At 38.2% G+C, this 23420-nt stretch overlaps 1 protein-coding gene across 2 annotated transcripts in view; it reads right to left on the bottom strand.

The window, feature by feature from the left end:
• Positions 1–277: 277 nt before the first annotated feature.
• The window catches only part of znf704 (zinc finger protein 704), a 44566-nt gene continuing 21423 nt past the window's right edge, over positions 278–23420 (bottom strand). Inside the window, exons 3-10 of one of the 2 annotated variants that reach the window (XM_028461951.1) lie at positions 11081–11184; positions 10847–10942; positions 9170–9447; positions 4645–4745; positions 3370–3655; positions 2264–2401; positions 2100–2191; positions 278–592 (exon numbers count right to left, since the gene is read on the bottom strand). In XM_028461951.1, the coding sequence (XP_028317752.1) occupies positions 478–592; positions 2100–2191; positions 2264–2401; positions 3370–3655; positions 4645–4745; positions 9170–9447; positions 10847–10942; positions 11081–11184 (1210 nt within the window). In that variant the 3' untranslated portion in view covers positions 278–477. The remainder of the gene's footprint in view (positions 593–2099; positions 2192–2263; positions 2402–3369; positions 3656–4644; positions 4746–9169; positions 9448–10846; positions 10943–11080; positions 11185–23420) is intronic. The other variant, XM_028461952.1, reaches the window with a different exon arrangement.

Genomic DNA, 23420 nt, shown 5'->3' with positions numbered 1-23420 from the left:
TGGATAAAAATAAACAAAAGTTATTAATTAGTCTTATGACAAAACACATAAAATAGCTTTTGGACTTTTTTTTTGCTCTTTTCCCAGGCATGTTCCTTAGGTTTCATCTTCTTTTAAAAATCAAAGCTGTACAAAACATAGAAAGATGCACCACTGGACTCAACAGAAATCTTTAAATCTGTTTGTACACGGTTTAGCTGCACTGGGGTTTCCCCAAAAACTGGGAAAAGACGTGGAATGACGCGGCAGTAACTGGGAATTCTGGACGGCAATGTTAAAAAAAAAAAATAACAAAAAAAAGGCGAGTTCTGCCGTTTTCGTGTGTCGCTTCCATATCTGGAACGGGTTCTGTGAAGCTGTGCGGGTGTCAGAGCTACGCTGGAGGTTTGGAGCTGAAGAGAAACCAAAAGCATGCAAAGACGGTTCTGGTTTCATCTGGTGGTACAAACGTGACTTCAGTGAACGCCGTCGCTCAGGTCAGTCGGTGAATCGCTGGCAGGCTTTTTTCCAGCGGCACGCCGTGCACCACATGTCGCGGTTCTCCATCCCGTACACCTTACGGCACTTCTTTCCCTCGCCACGTACCTTCCGACTGAAGAGGAGAGAAAACAGAAGACGTGTTATTTGGTTTCATCAAATTCACTGATGATTGATTTTTGTATTTTCATCTTCAGTCTCAGACTTGGGCCTGGTTTTACATAAAACATACCTGTTGGAGTTATTTATTCTGAGAACCTTGAGACTGGTTAAACCAGTGTTTGTCAACCTTGAGGTCGTGACCCCATGTGGGGTCGCCTGAAATATCTAATAATTTCACCGGAAATTTGTGATATCAAAATGGGGTCACGACTAGAGCTGCAACTAACAATTATTTTTTGATTAGTCGACTAATCTATCAATCATTTTTTTTTCGATCAGTTGACTAATCACAATTATTGTTTTTGTTTTGAAGCACATATTTTTGGATCACTAATTTAAACCACCGGCTTAAATCGTCACACCTGTGAAAGTGAACCTGTTGTACTCTGACACCATTTTATACAGAAAGGAAATAAAACAATGACAGGACAAAAATAATGCTTTCATAATAGTTGTATTTTCAACATGAGAAATTGTGATCACAATAAAAAAAATAATTTAATTAAACAATACAAAGTGCATGTGAACAACTAATCATAGTGGAAACACTTTGTAAAAAAAAAAAAAAAAAAAGTATACATATTACAAATGATCAGATTACCTACAAGTTAAGAAAAATCTAATCATTTATCAATATTATATAAAAAATTACACAATTGATGGCAGATGAAAGCATTTTACTATTCATAATTAATGCTAGTAAAAGCAGAAAACAAGGTGTTTTAATTCAAAGCAGGTTTAGTGAAGCAAATTATGAATAAACAAAACTGAACTAGCGTTTGCTAACGTAGCTAGCTTCTTCCGTAGTTTTATGACAGATAAGCACTAAACAAACGTAATAACTATTTCAATCATAGTTTGTTGGCTAATGAATAAATCTGCATGTGATTACAATTAAAAGATTCTTGAGATATCAACGTGACTTATGATCTCACCTTTCGCTGGACATGAAGAACGTAGAACAGCAGCTGCGGGGTGCTAGCGCTTACCATGGAAAGCCAGTTGTACCTCACATAGTTTACATCTAACTTATTTTGTTGTTTTATCTTCGCTGAAATGTTCCCACACTTTAGAAACTTTAGGTGGAAGCTTTCAGGCTTCTTCAACACTTTGGTCTGCCATTTTCCAGCATTGAAACGGTAAAGTGGGAGTGGACCTGCCCCTCGCAGTTCATGTAAGGACCTGCACCAGGAAGTGGCCACGCGCCGGTTTTTATCCTTTGTTATTATTTACAAGATTAAATGACGCGACGATGCTATAAAATCTGCATCGACTAATTTTTGTAGTCAAAGTTATCGATTATGTCGACTAAACGTTGCAGCCTTAGTCGTTGGGAACCACTGTGTTAAACTACTGAGACAACACGTTATTACATTTAAAAAAAAAAAAAAAGAGTATATTCATGAAAAGATGATGCTGATATCTCGGGGATCATTTCTTTTTCTATGAGCCACTGGTACCTGAGGGCGGTGGTAGCTCTGGGAGGGGATGAAAGTACTGCAATGGTCTGAGAGCGCTGTTCACCAAATCCTTGGCTTTTACTTGGCGACACCTGCAGAGGAAATACCGAAGTGTGAACATGAAGGACACAAAGTGTGTTAAAGTGTGTTCCAGCCTCTCTTACTGCGTTCCCAGTGAAGGTGACGGGCGGGGACTGCCAGGAGATGCTAAAGCTGGAGCTGTTGGTGGGAGTGAAGCTGGTGGAGGCGGAGCCTGGCGAGTTACTGCTGTTACTGGACGGAATCGACACTGGAGCCGTGGCCTGAAAGTATGGGTTACATTTTTCAATTACAATTATCCATGTTCAATTACAACTCAATTATGATTACAGTAACTGACATTTTTTTACAATTACAATTATAATTAAAATGATCATTTTCTCCCTGAAAGTAAATTACAATTACATTCTCAGTTACCACAGTTCAATTACAATTAATCACAATTACTAAGCCTTTAATAAATAACCCTATAAAACTTAACCTTCCTCTTGTGTTAGCTTTCTGTTAGCAGAAGTCAGTTTTGACCCATGTCTTAAATCAGCTGTAAAATACACAAATAAATATTATCTATCATCCAATTTATTTCTCATCTCTTGGTTACAATGTTAGTCTTCCTTATTCCTGAAAATATAGGTTTTAATATTATTGGTGTGGGTGTTCCAGCCTTTTTTCTGTCATTATACCCCTCGATTTATATACATTTTTTAATGGTAAAATGATCAAGAGAACTGTAAGGTCGTAGGTAAACTTGATAAGAAACTTATTTTAATAAACGTTAACTATGTATGTGTAAGCCATAGAACTGTAACATGGTTCCACAGTTTTGCATTTTATTACATTTTCATGCCAATTACAATTACAAAGCCAATTATCTGGAACTCAATTATAATTGCAATTAGAACTACATCATAATTGTAATTCATTATCGATTACCTGATGACAATTATAATTGACCCCAACCTTGCCTGAAAGTATGGGTATCTATCCCAAGATGAAAGAAACTGCTCAGACTTTCTGGCATGAACATCAATATTTCTACTGAATTATTGATCCTAAAAATGTGTGAATAGCAATTTTATGTTAGTAATTGTTTATTGAATCCAGCAGCCGTATATTGATGAACCCCCAACTGTTAGCGCCGCCGCGCCGCTATCGAGCCTGGTGTTGACAAGTGACATTGTTGTGTTGTTCATAATCATTGGGGCACATGTAAGGTGTTGAGTGTGTTGACCTGGTAGGCGTGGTCTGTGTGGACGAGGTAGAGGGCGCTGGGTGCGGAGCGGCTGAGGGGGGTGGCGCCACCCGCGTGGGGCTCCTTTGGGTCCGAGGCTCTGTGGGGGTCCGGCGGGTGGCCGAGGGACGGGAGCGGAGACGGGGACGGAAGCGTCGGAGAGAGGACGGAGGGCGACGCGGGCAACAAACTGTTGAGCCCGTCAGCCACCGAGTCTGTGTTGAGTTTGATCTCAGTGTAGTAGAAATCCTCCTCACCATCACTGCAGTCTGAGTCACAGTTACGCCTGGAAGAACCATTACAGCACCAAGACATGCCGACAATTACACTTTTCAGTTACAATTACATTTTTAATTACCCATGTTCAATTACAATTACAGTGACCAGCATTTTTTTTTCCAATTACAATTAAATTACAATTATTTTTTTATCCTCAGTAAGTCAATTACAATTATGTTCTCAATCACGGAGCCTGAAATAAATAACCCAATAAAAGTTAACCTTCCTCTTGTGTTAGCTTTAGCATTTAGCATCTCTAATGATAACGGTCCTAAATCAGCTGTGAAATACACTAAAAACAAATATATATTATCTAATTTATTTCCTATCTATTGTTAGGCTTCCTAAGCAATGAAAATAATGGTTTTAATATTTTTGGTGTGGACATCTGACCCTCTTTTGTGTCAGTATACAACTAGATTTCATTTTTTTTTCAATGGTAAAATGTGGGAAAGCTTGATATGAAACATATTTTAATAATAATTATTAGCTACATATGTGTAGAACTGTATCTAGAAATGTAACATGGTTCCCCAGTTTTGCATTAAATTATAATTGACAATTTTTATAGAATTTTCATGGCAATTACAATTACAAAGTCATTTATCTAAACTCAATTACAATTCCGACAGCAACAAAATTTTTTAAATTACAATTCTAATTATGCCATGATTGTAATTAATTATCAAATGATCAAATCTGCAACTGACCCCAACCCTGACCCAAGCAATAACAGACATGTCTTAACATTGAAAACTGATTTAAATAGGGTCATGGAAGCACACATGATCCCGTGCAGTCAATATCCACTTCAATGTCAGAATAAATATACATTTCATTGTATGGGATTGTTTACCGCCTCACTCATTTTCCCATCACCTGTCCACACCCCCCCCCCCCAATCATCACTGCTGTGCTGCTAATCCATAAAGCATTAATCTGCTGCTCTGACAGCGAGGCTGGGGGATGTTTGGTGCGTCGGTGTGTCTGTCTCACCCCAGGTGGATGGTGCGGATGTGTCTCTGAATGCCAGCAGCCGTGCTCAGCACTTTGCCACAGTTCTTCCACAGGCACTTGAACATCACTTTCATCGAGTTCTGCAGGGGAAACACACGACAGATCAGTGAGTCACAGACACTACACTTGCAACAAAAACCAAACACTAAAACAGGGAGTGTTTCAACTCTGCACGATGCAAGTCTTTAGACACGGTTCCTACAGCTTTAATCTAATTAAATTCAAGACTTTTTAATGTGATTTCATATTAAATTTAAGACTAACTTCACAGTAAAAAAAAATGCCACATCAATTACATAAGGTTAAGGTCAACTTTTTCTAGTGTCTAGTGCAGACGTACAACTGGCAGCCCCCAAAGAAAACACACAAAATGACAGTAAAATACACAAATAAAACACACTAAAATGATCCAAATCACTCCAAAAACACACAAGATTACTATAACAATAGCCAGAAATCTATAAAACCACAACATTAAAAAAGAAAAAAGAAAAACCATTATGAAAAATCTACATTGGACAGGCTATTTTCGTTAAATTTACATTTCCTGCTGCAAACATATCACTGTTTTGTAGTTGATGCAGCTGTCGTGATGCGCAATGTTACGGTACATTATACATTTAAAAAAAAAAAGAATGTTAATAATCAAAAAATCATACTTATGTGTTAAAATTTAGGACTTTTGAAACATTGATTTGAGACATTTTAATGACAATTAAGGCCTTATTTTTAGATTCATGGATTATTAAGGATTCGCGGGAACCCTGTTAAATTACAAATAAACAACACAGATTGTGTGTTTCTATGAGGGCTGGATCAACAACCCACAGCTTAATTAGCCATCAGCTCCTCAGGTGACTGAACGACAACACAAACTGATCAATACTCAGATAGTACACAGTGGAGGCCTGTAGTTTCATTCATAATAATGGGGTGAATCAATCAATCCACAACTACAACAACAACAATAATAAAAACATTCAGTGCTCTGGGTCTAATGGGCTCAGTCGACTACCAGCTATAAGTTTAGCTAATGAATCCACCTTTAGGCTTAAGTCTTGGCTGAAAGAAAACCAAAATTGTTCCCATTTGTAAATAGCTGTGTGTGTGTGTAAGTGCGAGAATGTTGTATAATCTTTGTATTTTGGGTAAGTTTTCTGTTTTGACTCTATTTCACTGTAGTTTAGAAAGGCCCAACCCGGGAGAGGAGTTGTAAGCCCGCAGTCAAATTTTATGCGGCCCCCAAAGTAAAAGTACAAAATGACAGAAAAATACACAAAACAAAAATACATAAAAAATACAAAGATTTACATCATTGCAAGAAAATACAGTAATAGACAATAAAAACACAGATAATACTCAAAAATACACAAAATGACTAAAAAAAATATACAAAATTACAGAAAACAAAAAGTAAATGCACACAAAAAATGACTCCGCAAACTTACAGTACTAACAAACAAGCAAAACGACATCAGAAATACACAAAAATTACTCCAAAAAAAAAAAAAAAAAAACATACATTTTTCAGGAAAATGACACAAAAGGACAACAAATGCACAAAATGCCTTATAACAAGCAACACCAAGACAACAACAAACATAAACAGAAGGACAAAAAAACATACAAAATGACTATAAAACTCTTTGTTGTTCCATGTGATAATGCTCTGATTGGTAAATATTCTAAATGCTGATATTAATATTGATAATGTGGCCCTTTGATCAAACAAACACATGTTTGTGGCCCTCGCTTTGTGGAGCCTGTATCTTCCATCTTTCTCCTTTTAATTATTACACTATGGGTTTCTCATAGAGACTCAATATTGTTTTCCAGCCCTGCCAGCTTCCACTGCACCCTCTTGGCCTCCCACTCTGAGCCACAATAAATGCTTTCGTAGGCCTGTCTGTCACACTATTGTAAGAGGAGGTCATTTCATTTTGATGAGAGTTTTTTTCGGTTTTTTTTATATTATCTCCCGTTTATAATTTGCATGTACATAACAGTCAACTGTGCCTTCTGCAACAAAGCTTATTTTGTGAATTACTGACTGTGTGGGAGTTTTGTATTAAAATTTTTTTAAATAAATTAAGAATTCTGGTTAAACAGAAGTGTTACATGGTATTGTATTGCTGAGATAATTATTTATGCACTAGCAATGTTGGTATTTTCATGCCATATTAAACAAAGGTAGCATATACAGCTCCAAGCTTTTTGAGGAATGGTTTTCCTTGTATCCTACTTTTATATTTTCCTATAATGTCTCCCTCTCCTTCTTCTCTACTGATTGAAAGGAGGCAACGTGAGGCCTGTGCTATGTTCCTGTTTGCTGTGGCAGGAATAACGTCATCACTGCTGTAATGTAGTGAGTGCATGTAAAGCCTGAGAAGTAATAATGAAGGTCAAATGTCTGGGGAGGTCACCGGCGCACAGGGATGAAAACAGCAGAGCGGGGCAAGAAGTGGGGGAGAAAGGAGATGGATGAAACCAACAAACAGGCGAGTGATGTAGCACTGATAAGGAGAAGGACTGTGCAGTATACATATATATATAAAACTAATGGTGACAGGGAAGCTGTGGATGGGATGAGCTGTCAGCAGTGTAAGAATGAGATGAGCTCAAGTGAGAAGTAAGGGAGAAACTGTGTGTGTGTGTGTGTGTGTGTGTGTGTGTGTGTGTGTGTGTGTGTGTGTGTGTGTGTGTGTGTGTGTGTGTGCGTGCGTGCGTGCGTGCGTGCGTGTGTGGTCAAGGCATCTGGACAGCACAACCAGAGCAATTTGGCTGTGTGTCCTTTCCTATCTCATATCCCTCTCAGCCAATCAGTCGGTGTCTACACTACATCCTAAGCCTTGGTGGTTCATGCAACAAAAAAAAAAGGAATTAAGCAGCTCCTGCTTATGTTGCAGCATTTTAAAGACATTTCAGACATGTCCTCTTTTGACATCTTGTCTGGCCGGTTTCCTAGGGACCCTGAATGCATAGAATCACACCCAAGACACACCATATAAAATCTCCAATGAACAATCTATACTATGTTAACTAGCTACTCATTACTCAATATTAGGGATGTAACGATTAATCGTAAGGCAGTTAAATATCGATTCATAGGTATCACGGTTGATATCGATTTTCTGAAAATTGAATCACAGAACTTTTTTTAACCAGCAGAGGGCGCTATCCATAAGTGTAGGCGGCGGGCGGAGTCTGCTAATACTTTCTTTCTGGCTGCCTTCTACTCTTAAATATGTTAATAAATGATTCATTACCCCTTAAGCACCGAAAGAATATCTGTAATATTACTTGAATATCTGTAAAAGTCACGTTTTTCTATTAGCTCTGTCTGCTAGCATAGCTTCTCTTCTTCACTGCAAAATATCTGCATGCCAACCGACCACTGTGTTACCAGCGCCCTCTGCTGGTCCAAACAAATATGATGTAAATCATTGCAATCACGTTTTTTTTTTTTTTTTTTTTTTTAAAAGTCCAATTGTTAAGGCACAAAATACATTTTCAGTTGCACTTTTAAAAAGAAAAATAACTATTATGCAGTTTTGCATTGTTTATTATAGAACCAGAATTTAAATTAATCGGCTTCATTTTCATTTGTATTATTCCTTCATTTATTTAATTCAAGATTTATTTTTAGTTAAATAGCATTGTTTTGAATAGTTTATCAAGGAATTCTTTTGACAATGAAAAATAAAAGTAAAATAGTACCATATTTTCTAGTTTTTTTCCCAAAAAAAAAATTTGTCTACAGTCTCATTTTGTAAAATAAATCGTGAGAGAATTGTATTATCGTGAACCCAGTATCGTGAATCGAATCGTATCGGGAGTTGAGTGAATCGTTACATCCCTACTCAATATACGTCTCTATTCACTCCTCTCTCAATCCAACCTACTCACCACAGATTGTAGAGCCCATAAGTGCTAGTTTTTATAAAAGGGGCGGGGCTAACAGTGCTTGTTTGTGAAGCAGATGGTCCGAAAAGTCACATGATTTTGTTCTCCGTCAATAGCAAAAATCAAATGTAATACCCTGGTTTCAACCCATAGAGGGCAGTCACTCTGACATACATATATATGTATACCCTAAATCTACTAGTAGGGTGCACAATTAATTGAATTTTAATCGTGATCATCGGTATTATAAATAAAATTCATTATTATTATTATTATTACTATTATTATTATCGGTAATATTTAAAATACTAGCTTTGCACTCTGTAATCATGTATTTATTCTGTTAGTCTTTGGAACATTTTAACTTCTTAGGTTAATTTTTAACTTTTTTTAGCATAATTCTTATTTAAAGCTTCATTTTACACTGTAAACTATACACATACTGTTTGTTTAAAAGTAGTGTAATAAAAACACAGATTTCTTCCTAACATGATAAATAATTGTGATTATAATATTGATGCACAATAATCATGATTTTGACTAGAATCGTGCAGCCCTAACATCTACCTGTTAATGAAAGACAGTGCTGAGTCATGTTTACCTTGCGCTTGCGAGGAATGGGCTCATCAAAAAGCAGACTGCTTCCATCCTGCTCCTCCAGGCTGGGGTCCTCAGGCCCTGCAGAGCCGGAGCCCACGCCGCCCAAACTGGGCACACGGAAAGGTTTGAAGCTGTCTGCAGAGAGTGGAGGGGAAGGCGTGGAGGGATTGGACTGATCGCTGGGAGCCGACCAGCTCCAGTAGCCGCACGACGAGCTGTTGCTGGACGGCGTGAAGGGTCCGACCGAGCCATTGTCCTTCCATGAACCGCTGAGACCCTCTGAAAGGATGGAGGTGATAGGAGAAAGTAAGATGAATACAAGACAAGGGCAGGATTTCACATTTCATTTCATTTGTCATCTTTGTTTGATCTGTAGTCACTGAGGAACAACTCAGCACTTCTCATCAGTGCGACACAAGAGAATCAAGGCTACTTTTGTGGATCCACGGAGCAACTTTCAAAGCCTTGTGTTGGTTTCAGATAAAAGACGCGGTTATTTTGAAAAGCTTTTACAAAGGACGTCTTAATCTTTGTCTTCTTTTCTCTTTGCTGACGTCTGTTTCTATTTCCTTGCACAGAGTTCAAATAAAGGAGGAAGTGGCCTTTGTACTATTTTCGTCCATAAAACAAACAGCTAAGGACAAATGTTATTAAAGTATGCTATTTAGGAGGTAAAGTATTCATTTTTCCAACTATGTTCTGGCAGAATATCAAAGGAGTCACCAGCTGCTCTCAAAGGGTGCAGCATGTACAACAATCTACTGAATGCTCTGATGAAAATGCACAATGTGTGTGATCTTTCCTCCTTTGTGCATGCATTTATATTGTATATGTTTATTTGGCTGTATAAGTATGTTGGCCTGTGATGATGCTTGTTTTTATGCAAATGCTTGGCTGCATGTCTGTATTTGTTGTATGAATGCATTGCTCATATGATGGCAGTGTCAGGGGAACTTTGGATTTCTGCCACCGTGCTAAATAGCAGAAGTTCAGGCTCACACGGCTTTTCAGTGGATTCTTCAGGGTTCGATGAGAAGCCAATCTTGTAGCACAGCAGGCGGTAGACATGCTTCCACATGCATTCATGAATCAACAGCTCAGAGAGAAAATAAACACTAACGCATGGTAGAGTTGGACGATATGGACCAAAACTCCTATCTCGGTTATTTTTCTCAAAATGACAATATACGCTATAAATCTCGATTTTTTTAACTCAAAGTCTTACCGGAATGGCACATTTATTAACAAACAGCTGCAAAATATGTGCCACTTTTGGCTTTTTCTCTTCTAAGGGACAGCACGTGTGAGTGAGGTCTGTAGTGTGGCTTGTTTAGGGTAAGGTCCGAGTTAGTTAGGAACGCACCCAAATCATCTACCTGTGCTTTTCATGTTATGAAAAGAAGTGAAAGCAGCGACTCCTGAATGACAAAATATTTTATAGCTTATTTTAATACAAAATAAAATAAAAACATATCATTGTAGGTGATATTGTAATTTTCTATATTGCCAAAATAGAAATCTCAATATATTGCCCAGGCCTGACGCATGAAATTATGGATTAAATCTTATACATTTTACGGTGACTAAAGGGTTAATGGACAGTGTGATCCACAGTAGACATGAGGCACTGCCTATGAAGTCAATTTGATATTTATTTCTTCATCAAACAAGTTATTACCTTTTACTGTTCTCTGGGAATTCTGGTCTCTTACAACCAAACATGGCGTTTGCATGTTCTCCCAAAGCTCGGGCAGGTTTGCTTTAGTTTTCAGGCCTGTGAATTTGCAAATTAAGTTTTATTTATTTGTTTATTTGATGTAGACATCACAATTGCATTAGTTACCCAGATATATTGTTTTAAGTGTGTTAGCACATGTGCTAATTGACAAGGAGGCTTTTAAAGGGTTCTCACCGCTGACTTTGACGGGTGGACTCCTTACAAGCGGGCTGGTGGAAAGACTTGTGAGCACCATGGCAGCCGTGACCTTGTCCATGTCCACTTCATCTTCGGAACGCCTGTTCAAACACAGAAAACATAGAAGGAACGTCTTTTACTTGAATTGTCTAGTTAAAGAATGATTCAATAATAACGTAAGTGCCATCCAGTCTCCTTTATCTTTTCTCTTTAATTTCCAGTAGAGGTAGCACTTAGCATGTGGCTAGTCAATAGCGGCAGCATTTCTTATTGAAACTAGAAAATTAAACGTGATGCTTGATTTCAAACAGGGTGAGTATTGGCAAGGATGTTGCAATACAATATGTATCACACTACTTGGGTTACTATACAATATTATCACAATATATTGCGATATTCTACCCAATCAAAATTAAACGTAGAGATGAAAAATCAAGTTGCTGTATATGTTCATCAGAAGATATTGTTCATTCAGAGGACAAATTGAGTCAAAACTATTTAAAATCGGCACACAAAAAAATTGCGATATATCGTGAAATCGATATTTTTTCACACCCCTAATTTCAAATAAGGCTGCAATGATTAATCGACATAATCGAGAATGTCGACTACAAAAACAATGTAAAATTTTTTATCATCGACGCGTCGTTTAAGCTTGTAAATTATTGCTAAAAACCTCTTTCATTTATTATCACCTATGTGATTTGGATAACATTAGACATTTCCTAACTTGTAAGGATTCTATGAAACAAGATGCTATTTATTATTTCATTTTATGGACTTCATTAAAGTAAAAAAAACTATGTAATTGGTTTAAACATCATTACCTCCACAAGGTTAGCTTCAGCTTTTTAAAGTTACTGATTTACACTCTTTGTTTACTACTATTACTTTGTTAAAGACAACTTACACTTTAAGTTTGTGATATTCAATTCACTCATGATTTTATTGTGATTTCAATTACATTTTCTGTTTTAAATATAACAACTACATTACAAAGACATGTTTTATGTCATTTTTTTTAATTCCTCTCTGTAAAACATGTTGCCATAGTACAACAGGGACACTTTCACAGGCGTGCTTAAAAAGCAGTCCAAAATATGTGCTTCAAAACATAAAAATAATCATGACAAGTCAACTAGACTAATCATGATTATATGACTAAAAATAATTGTTAGTTGCAGCTCTAATTTCAAACCTGAACCCATAGAAAATTGAATGGAAATCACTCAAAAAAAACCTCAACACACTGATGTCTGATATCATGGAAGACCGTAGCTTTTTGTTCAGTTACACGATAGAGCAGAAGTCGTGATCATTTTCCACAGAGAGGATCATGGGTGCTGGGAATGGGTTGGGAAAAAAAAAAAAGAAGAAGCAAATCTAATGAAGATAATGCTGAATATGGCCTCCTTAACCTCAGTGGTAATAAAGCCACTGTGCCTTTCCAGACAAAGATACTTAGTGTAGTTTTATTATCCTTAGTTGGTTTGGTGGTCAACATTCATTAAAACTGAATAAAGAATTATAAGAATTAGTGTGTAATTGGATTAGTGTTGGAGAATGTGGTACATTTGCACAGTAATTGAAGATATTGAAAGAAGAGAAGAGCGCAACACAGAAAAAGCCCCTTCCTGCATTAGCCAACGCCTAATTTATGACAGTCTCTGCTGTTGAATATGATGTCATTACATCCTCCACATAAATCAAAAAAACGAAAAAAAAGAAAACGCATTTTTACTTACACTCCCCCACCGTGTGTTGCTTCCTGTTCACCTTGGGAAGCCATCATGTCACCACAGATATATCAATGACAATGGCAGGTTAGATTTGCCTTTGATGAAATATGAGTAAATCTCAGAACACACAGTAGGAAAAGTGATAATTAGGTTATGATGTATGAGGTCAAACTATGGATGCATGGAAACAAAGGGGGATTTCCCCAAATTGCACTGGTCATTAGCGGCCTTATCAAAGCTTCCATCCACACAGAGCACGGCTGTGTGACTGTACGTGTGTTGGAGGTGGGACGTGGTTAAACACGCCACTTGTGACACAGGATACACGGGGTGGGTAATAATATATTGGTCAGTGATTTCTGAGGAATGCGTTTTGTGTGTGAACTTGTGCTTTATTATTATGCTTACTTCACTTATTTGTAATAAAACATCGTCCTGTGTAAAACTCTCAAAACTTTACAAAGGAAACATCATTGGGAGATACTAAACCCGGAAACATTTTGGAGACAGAGTAAATTCTGCCCCATACTGCATGCACAGGATGTAATATCACCAAGTGTATCATTGTGTCTGTTGTTAGAGCTACTATTTTTTTTTTTTTTTTTTACCAGGGAGGATATATTTAATCTTGTTATTGTTTTACAGGATTTTATTGGGCTTTATTCACCAGCGACTAGTTCCTACTGCACGGAAACACGATGTATTTTTATTTTTCATTTATTTTTAAATTATTATTATTTAAAAGGTTACCTCATTCAGATGTAGCCTCCGTATACGTTCATAAGAGGAACAATGTACAATAATTAAATGAAATTGATAATCTTGTAAATATGCAGTAGGAACTACAACCGGTACAATGATGACCTTGGTGATATTACAGCCTATACATGCAGCACAGGGCAGAATTTACTCTGTCTCTCGTAGCTACAGTATGTCTCCCAAATGTTTGCGGATGTTTCTGTGTTTTATTATCTTCCAATATCATCCCGTCTTTACAGCTTCGTCATTACACAACTAACACAAAGGATCTCTGTCGCTGTTTTGTGGAAGTGCAAACCAAAGTACAATATTGTTAAAATAGTTTTCTTTCCCTCCCTAAAATCTGCAGCCCACTTAGTCCCTAAACAAAAATGAGTTTGACACCCGTGCTCTTGAATCATTAAACAAAATGAAAACAAATTCAAACTGTGCGTCTTCGGCTGGTTAAAGACGCTCTGAAGTGAACTGCTCACTGAGGCAGTGGAGCTGAGATAAAAAAAGAAAAGGAGATCACTTACGAAGAGCAGAACTAATCACATGCACGTGCAGAAATTCAGGGATGGGATAAAAGTAATGAAAATCTCAAGCAGAAATATGTCAGGTGAACCCTCACAGACTGTAAAACAACAGCTCCCTCTTAGGGTTGGAAGGAGCGCTGTTTGATGACCTGCCGACCAACACTAGGAACACTAGAAATGATTTAACGTTTATGGCCAGATGTGTCTCTTCTTCTTCTTTTTTTTTTTTTTTGTAGCCACTGTGAGCCTGTTGGAGTACACAAATCGCCCGCATGAGAACAAGAAGCATAAGTGGCAGGGTCAACCAGTGTATACGTCTGAAGTGAAGCAGCCAGCTTTGTGGGGGGACGGGCAGTATCAAGCTCCAAGGAAAACATTCAACAGGAAGAGAGAGAGAATAACAGGGGTTCAGGTTACGGACGCCATGCTGTTTTGACAGGTAAATGGGAGCCAAGGATATGTTTGCATGTTGTGGTTTTTCATCATTTGTAAAGCACAGTGCTGCTAAAGAAGTGTGTGACGCACACTTTGACTAAAAAGCGGCTTATTAAAAACAAAAGGCTAACATAAAGGAGTTCAAATTACAACTGAACACTGATAAAGGCCCTTATTCTGATGCAAACATTGTTTGTAACAGCTCACACATCTAACTATGGCTGTGTTTGAAATGGCATACTATAAGTATGGTTAGGATGGTGACATTTACCATTGAAGTGTACTTCCAAGTTTCCCAAGATGCATTTCGAACCTACAATGACAAAAACCTGAAGCACGCTGAGGCTAAATATCTCCGTTGATTTGCCAGAATCGCCACCTTTGAAAGTTCTGAAAGCATTTTAAGAGAGAAAGTGACCAATATGAACATGTGGTCATTTGATCCACCATTGTGCTACTTCTGGTTGACTTCAAAACAAGGGCCCTATTTACAAAAGCATTCAAAAACTAATGGAAGACAAGAAGAGATTCTTTTATTTTGAAAAGGGAATGTTTGACTTTTAGCTTGAAGCCGGTGCCAGGACGATTTTATGTTCTGCTCGCAAAGCATCATGGGGTGGTTTTTAAGTGTGCCCACCGTGCACACTTAAAAAATGTCCTGATATAGTGTACATCCGGGTATTTCTCGTATACTGAATCTTTTCATACTATGTGAATGCACCACATAATCATTTTAAGGTCAGACTTAGTATGAGTAGTACGTTAATAAGCCATTTCAAACACAGCATATCTATCAGAAGTTTTTTTTTTTGCTTTAAAGCGTATTTCTTGTTATTCCGAGGAAGGGGGAAATGCCATCCTTAGGTATACGATCACATCGAAACAAAATTCATCCCCCCAAACAAATCTTCCAAAATAATAGACCAGGGTCTGTCTGCACCAAACAACAGGTAGCTTTACTTTATACGACATCCAGAAACTATCCATCTCTTCTAATGGAGACAACTGAACTGTGAGTCCAGCACACACTCCTCCACCTCACCTCCCCTTCACCCCGGCAGGACTCACTTTGAATCCCTGTGTGTGTTTCTCGCTCATGCTGTGTTGCTCAAAACTTTGCCTCCCACATTCTGAGCTCCATTGGCTTTTGTTTTTTGCAGTGCACAGTGAGCAGTGAACAAAAATGTGTATGTGTGTTGTTGGCTGGTGTCTTTGAAGCCGCATGGTGAAGGGAGGGCCAGTCGTTAATAACAACCACTGGACTATGAAGCCCATTTCCTCCATGAGTTCTTAAAAATCAGAAAGCTCCTCCTCCTCCCTCTAGCATCAGCTTATCTGTTTCCGTCCACCTCCCTCTTTCACACACACACACACACACACACACACACCCACACATACTCTTCACATACTGTATGATACGGAGTACACATGCATGAAGGGCAGAGCTTGTTTTGATTGACACATTCTGTATTTATGAACAGCATCACTATTGGCATGCTCGTCCACAATCATTCAAGAATAGTAATGACAACGACCCTTTTTAGAAAATCACATTCCTGACACACATACAGTAAAGGTGCAACGGAGATGTGTGTGTTACTTATAGTTGTGTAAGGTGGGAGTCTTCACTCTTCAACTACGTCATATAAAAGTGTGGGTTTACACATGAACACATATTGTCTCTCTGGAAGGTTGAAAGCATGAGTTATAAGAAGAATCCAGTTTTATGGCAGCAAAAAGACTCACTGTCCACAGAGGGAAGATTGAAAGATGTGTTTTCAACAGCTTTATGAGCAAAAATATGACACAAAGAAGAAATTTAGATTTAAAATGTAAGAGGAACATACTGTGTCCATCTCTGTTAAAGACGTTGCGATTTAAGAGACTTTAGAGAATTCTTGAAAGTTATGTGATCTACAGAGCCCCAGACATGACATGGTAAAAATTTGGCTACGACGTGCGCACAAAACGCTAATTTGTGGCCACGAAATTAGCATTAAAATAAACTGGTTCTTAATATTTCGTTTACATGCCTCTAATAATGGTTCCTTGCAATTTTCAGAATGTCTATGTAGCTCATTCCTAGCTTAAAGTATAAAATAAACCATACCATCCCTGTCAATTGTGTAGCTTTAGCCTCTCCACCTTAGACTTTAGAGAAGGTGCGCTCCATTTGCTTACCCAGCTGTCCAGGAATGATATTACTACTATTAATTACTATTTTGTGAGCATGAATAAGCGTTTCATGTGCAGTCATAGCTCATTTGTAGCCAGAATTTATATATTTATTTATTCATTTGCCATATCATGTCTGGGGCTCCGTAACAACAATAATCCTGCATACGAGCTACATTTAAAGAATAGGAAATGTCACTTGAATGTACAGGGCTGCTCACGTGATGAAATCATTAAGACGCTACTAAATTATTCCACAGAGAGCCACACTACATCTAATGATTTGGACTCGTGTGTGCCTATGATTAGCTTATTGTGCAGTAGCATTAGCAGGTTTTAGTTGACTACCTTTAACACTGCAGAGCACACACAACACATAAAGTGACACACAGGGACACAATTCCTATAACATGTCATTTTTATTAACATTCTGTGTTTTTGTGCAATGACAATAAAACAGTTTTTTGTGCAATACGTCATATGCTGATGCTTGCACTAACTGGCATGAAGTGTTGGGTGTTGTATCAATGCATGCACAACACATGTATGTTAAGACAGATGCTCGTGTGTATTTATTTATTTATCCATGGCTCTGCTTTCAATCCTTTCAGACTCAGTTGCACCAATATTATGGCACACCAGTAGACAATGTCACATCATGCCAATGCCTGCGTTTTATACATTATACTGTATGTATGTGTATATTTTCTTTTTGATTATCCTAGAGTCTAAACAGCAGGATTTTGTCATTGACGAGTCAGGAAACGTCGTTTTGAGCCGCATTAAGTGTTAAACAGTCTTGTGAGGATTTTTCAAGCGTTCCTGTGCATGTATATTCAGCTAAATGCTTGGTAAAGTTATTACTTAACAGGTACACAAAAAAAAAATCAATTAATATATTTTTCAAACTAAGCTCTTTGAACACTGCCAATATTCTTACCTACCTTCACTTATTAAGTATTGTTGATAAATCGGTGTCCAATGATTTTATGCGAATGGGTCACTTTTGAATTCCAATGTAAACACGTCCCAATAACAGTCGTAGCAACACATTTATTGGAGAAGGCTATGATGTTTACAGGCATTTGTACAGATGTTTACATGGTAGAAATGACTGTGGGGTAGAAGAATGTTTTCTCTGTGAATAAATGTGTATGTGTGCACATCCATTAAGACTTTTATACCCGTGAGCAACAAAGATGAGGCCAAATGATCCTCTGCACATTCTCCCTTTGATTGACATGCTCAGGCATGCTTTGGGAGTGCGTCCTAGATTAGCACTATAGGTTGGGATTTCTATGTACAGCCAAGCATTTGGGATCAAAGGGAATTTATTCAGTAAGTACATATATTCAGTAAGTATGTCCCAGATAAGTGTTTTAGGTCAAAGGTTGTACCCTATGCGGTGCCCAAGGGGCCAGGCGTACGCATGTGCCGTGCACACGCACCACTCAAGGCTTTCCCATTGTGTTAAAGTAGTAACGCTAAGCAATAACCAGACTGCAGACTATCATCTTTTTCTTTCTTATGACATTAACCATTATTCACTCATTACTCCATAGGTGTCTCTCTCCACAAACGTGATCAATGCTGAATCCTGCTTTCATACGCTGTGTGTGTGTGTTACCTTTTATGCTTTGACACTTTCAATTAGTTCTTTGTCACATTGCAATTGTTCCAACTCGCAGTGGTTTGACACAGAATTTAAAGCAGTCGCTCGTCACTATAAACCAAGACCTTCTTGTGGCTGCACAAAACAAACATTTATAGCCGATTTAGACAAAAGGCAGTGATTAGAGCCATAACTAAACATGTCCACGCCATAATTCTGGTTACCAATCATAGTGGCACAACTGATTATTTTCCCCTTGTTGAAACATGGTCTTGAAACAAAGACCGTAGATAAAGCAGGACCATTATCTGATCTAATACTCTGATATTATGGTAGTTGTGGATTAATTACCCAAAACATAAAATTGCTTTATCACCATTTATTTTGCACTAAACATGAATTTAAACATTGTATTTAAAATTAAAAAAAAGAATATTGACTGACCTAAACTGTGTCAAACAAGGATAAAAGCATGATCCCATAGTATTATAGTATTGAGTCAAGTGACTTTCTTTATTTAGATAAAACAAGTAATACATTTGATGCAGGAATTGATTATTAACAAATATCTTACCTTTAATGCACCACCAAAACCCAGAGGAACCAAACAATTTCCAATAATGAACTTTGAAGCCTTGGTGAAGTCTTTATAATTGTAATAAAATAAGTATAACTAGACTATAACCTGTATAATGATGGTGACAATGTGTGATGATGATAATACAGATGGAAATAGAGAGACGGGGTAAAGGAAGCGTGTAGCGATAACACTTCTTGGCACACATACAGGCATAAACACAATCGCACTCGCCTTGAAATGATGTTCTACGTGCCCTAATGAGCAAAGTGAATATACGGATTGTACAGCTCTCAGATATTTATTTGGCCTTGCGTGTGTTTGGCTGTCAGAGATTTTTGCTTTTGTGTGCATGTGTGAGTGGGCGTGACCACATGTGCCACTTTCAGTGAGATGTTTATGTTTCTGCTGGGATCTGCAGGAATGTGTAAGAGACGTAGAGCCTCGACTGATGCGAACAAAGCAAGCGTCACGAGGACCTCTGGCTGGTAAATATCCTCCGCCCTCTTGAGTCTCATCATTTGTTCCTCCGTGTGCGTCCTTTGGGCTCCTCGCTCATCTGCCTTACTCTCTCTCTCTCTCTTCATGATATTCAACAAGAATCATGAGCCAACACAGTCTCCATCTATTCTATACAATGCAGCCTGTGAGCAGACAAAGGGAGGAGATACAGTATCTGATCTTTTTGTGTGGGTTTACTTTTCATTGATACTTTATCTGCAGGTGGGGTAAAGCAAGACATTCTTCATCTGCGTTCTGATTGTGGATAGATCATGAACTCGCAGAATATATTGACGGATTCAAGGTTCTAAAGAAGCTCCAGCATTGATTGTAGTTTTAAACATAGTTTGAAAGAAATGATGTCCACAGATTTGTTTCCAGCTCTAGGCACTTACAATAAAATAACATGCACTGAAAACAAATATTAATACTAATAATAATATACAACGAATTAGAAAGTGGACTAACAAGAAGCAGTCAGTAATGAATGATTAGCCTGAAAAACAGACCATCAATAGAGGATATATGTTAAACATGTGGAAATAAACAAAAGAAAAGGACGTAAAGGTCATCATTCTGCTCATGTTGCATAGTTAGCTCCTTTCTATAGCATTGCAATAGCATGAAGGACACTGAACATGATGAATATAAAATGATGTGGGTTATAAAATGCTTCCTCAGTCCTTCTTTATATATCTATAGCTTTGGATGCCTTACTCTATAGTGTTTGTGAGTCTGTTGCTTAGTTGGATGACATGAACTCTTGTGAGAATAAGGGTTATAAGAGTGAAACAATTTAGCCATCTTTGTGTGTCTCTCTTCAACTGCCCTCTGGATGGACACACACACACACACACACACACACACACACACACACACACACACACACACACACACACACACACACACACACACACACACACACACACACACACACACACGCACACACGCGCACACGCGCACACGCGCACACGCGCACACACGCACACACGCACACACGCACACACACACACACTGTCAATAAGTGCCGTAAAACATGGACACAAACACACACAAGTAGCCCTTTAGCGCTGCTGAGCCTGATTATAAACGCTGTGACTGTAAGCACAGCAGAGCGCGATAGACACGCCCACACTTCGATACACACCTTTATCGCCTCAGCTCCCAGGAGAGCGATACACACACTGAAGTAAGGGGCCACTCTCACAATTACATCTTAAAGGAGGGGGGAAGGCAGTGTGTATTAGTGTGCGTGTGTGTGTGTGTGTATTGGCTGAAGGTGCTCATAAAGCCTCTGGAGATTGAGCTGATGGAGAGCATTATAAAAGACCTATCAGCAGGTCCAATGGCTTCACACAGCCTCAAGCAGGACAAAGGATCTGCTGGCCAACATTTACCTAAAAGCCATTTACTACTCTCCCCCCTCCCCCTTTACTTTTACCCCTGAATTCCACCGTCTTCCACTTTTATTTCCTCTTTGTGTATCAGTTAATTTCCTAATCTGAAGGAGTTTCCTTTAGATCTAAATAATTAAACATCTCAAAACTTTCCCTGCCCTCCTTCTTTTCTCCTGACCAACAGTAAAGCACATTACAGCAGGAAGCCAATAAGCCCGTCACAGGTCAGTTGGAGTTTTCTTTGTGGGAAAAAACAATACACAGAATGGGAGACAACAAGCTGCAAAAATGGGCAGTTTAATCTGTTGGAAGGAGTCCATTGGTTGATTAATTTACTGCTGGATGTGACACAGACTGTGAACGATCAAAGAGGAAGAAAAAGAAAACAGATGAAGACCCCAATAAAGAGGAGAGAGGGAGCTAGTGAGATAGAGAGTGAGAGAGCGTTGAGCCCACCCCTTCTTTCTTTCTTCTCAACCATGACAACAAGTCCACACAAAGAGGCTTCTACAGCATCTACAGATAACCAGCACTTACATTCATTCATATGTAACTGTAACAAATCCCCCCCCCCAAAAAAACAAAAAAACAACAACATTTGCCATTTGCACATTGTTGTGGTTTTTTTATGCTGCTGTTGTTGTTTTGTTTTGAATTCTATTTTAACTTATTTTATTTCTATCTATTTCTAATCTATGTCCGTCCCACAGTTGAATATTTGCACTATTATCCTATGTTGGTATTTATTTTAGCTTTTGCTATTCTATAGTGTCACTGCAACGTATGAATTCCCCCTATGGGAATCAATAAAGGTGTATTCTGGTGTATCACTGCCCTCTCTTTTTATATCCTCCCTATAATGAAGTGTTTCTTACCCTTCCTTAGGGAGGGCTGGTGATGGTCACAATTTTGCAATAAAATAAATTCATTTATTTAATTGCAATAACAAAACATGCATTGTTGTCTTAGAAAGATTGCACTTCTTGTAGTGTTGACCTTTGACAGCATGTGCAGACAAAGTGAAAAAACAGATTCATTCTATTATATTCTACCTCCCTGGGTAATTATTACACAACAGTTCTTTATGCTATGCTGTTTTTGGCCAAATGAGTATAACTTGTTGACTTTAAGATTCAACAAAAACAATTATTCTACATTGTTTTCTTGCAAATCTAACAGCTTTTAAAAAGTATATATACACATGACATTGTATGTACTCAAAACAATTAAAAGTGGCATAAAAATCAGAACAGCAAAGGCTAATTCCATCCATCTTTCCTGAGTTGTCAGTTAAACACATCTATTTTTTTGCCTTATAAATGAATCTGACCTTCATTGTAACATGTTCACTTCATTGATTGTTACTGATTGTCATCTGCGTGTGTAGCGTAATTCTAGCCAACAAAAGGATGTGAGAGTGTACCTGCTCTTTAAGGAAATAAACAAAAACTGTACAAAGTAAAAACGCCTGTGCTGCAAAAATGTATGCGGACCCCTGGGACGCAGCCCACCTGTGCATGCATCTGTATGCTGCTCATATCTCCACCACCACACAAAGAAGAGAATCCCTATTTCATTCAACTGTCAATTAACATCTGGGTCAGTTTTGCACGCTTTTATTCACAACTTGCTGCTGATGATAAAGAAACATAATACGCAACGTGCTGTTAACGTCAAATAACCGAGGAAATGATGCCGTTTCGCTGTTGATCAGTTTCACATGGGGAATGAATGCCAATCATTAATCATTAACCTTTCTAGATGGGGTTAACGGCAAATGACTGGTGTTTTTGCATACTTCATTAGGAATGTGCATAATAATCTGCTTTAATTAATAAAAACTACAGCATATTATTTCTATTTTATTTTTAAAAAATTAGGATGAAGATTAAACAAAATTTTAAGATTTTTTTTTTCTCAGAACAGGTTTAAGAAAGATAAAAAAAAAGAAAAAAAAAGACAATAGCAAAACCAGCAGCGTTCAGATCTCGGATCCCGCTGCTTTGTGCATGTAGCTGATTTCATATGCTAGTGTAAGTTAGCTTATCCCACAAGGCCAACATCTCTCTCTGTCAGTCAGAGAGAAAAAAACATGTGCACCCACAGAGGAGGCAGTGGAGAAAGGAGACAAAGGAGGAGGAGAGGGAGGGCCACAGTGCAGGAGAGTGGGAAAAACACAGATCATTGGGGGGGTGAAGGAGGAAATGAGCGGGAAAGCAGAGAGAGATGGAGAAGGTGAGATAGAAAGCATCAGAGTCCAGAGAGAGAGAGAGAGAGATCAACATTAGAAAGCTTATGCTGTGATCTGGGCAGTGAGGCAGTGTGAATAAGTAACGTTAGAAAAGAGTAGGCATGGACAGGGGAACGAGCGCTGTACGTGAAAAAGCACACAATGGGACGATTAAGAGAAAGAATGAGGAAATGGAGGTCTCGGTTTGCCCTCTGACTTAGTGAAGATCAATGAGACAAAACCAGGGTTATACCCACCACTGACTTATCCAATGCAATACATTCAACTGGCCATTAAGCGACTGCATTCGTAGATCAGAAAGACCTGAACGAACACCAACAGAATCAGAATCAGAATCAGAATCAGAATCATCTTTATTGGCCAAGTGTATGTT

Source organism: Gouania willdenowi, chromosome 11 (genome assembly GCF_900634775.1).
Source record: "Gouania willdenowi chromosome 11, fGouWil2.1, whole genome shotgun sequence".
Lineage (NCBI taxonomy): Eukaryota > Metazoa > Chordata > Actinopteri > Blenniiformes > Gobiesocidae > Gouania > Gouania willdenowi.
The sequence above is the reverse complement of the archived record's forward strand: the minus strand, read 5'-3'. Positions and strand labels throughout refer to the sequence as shown.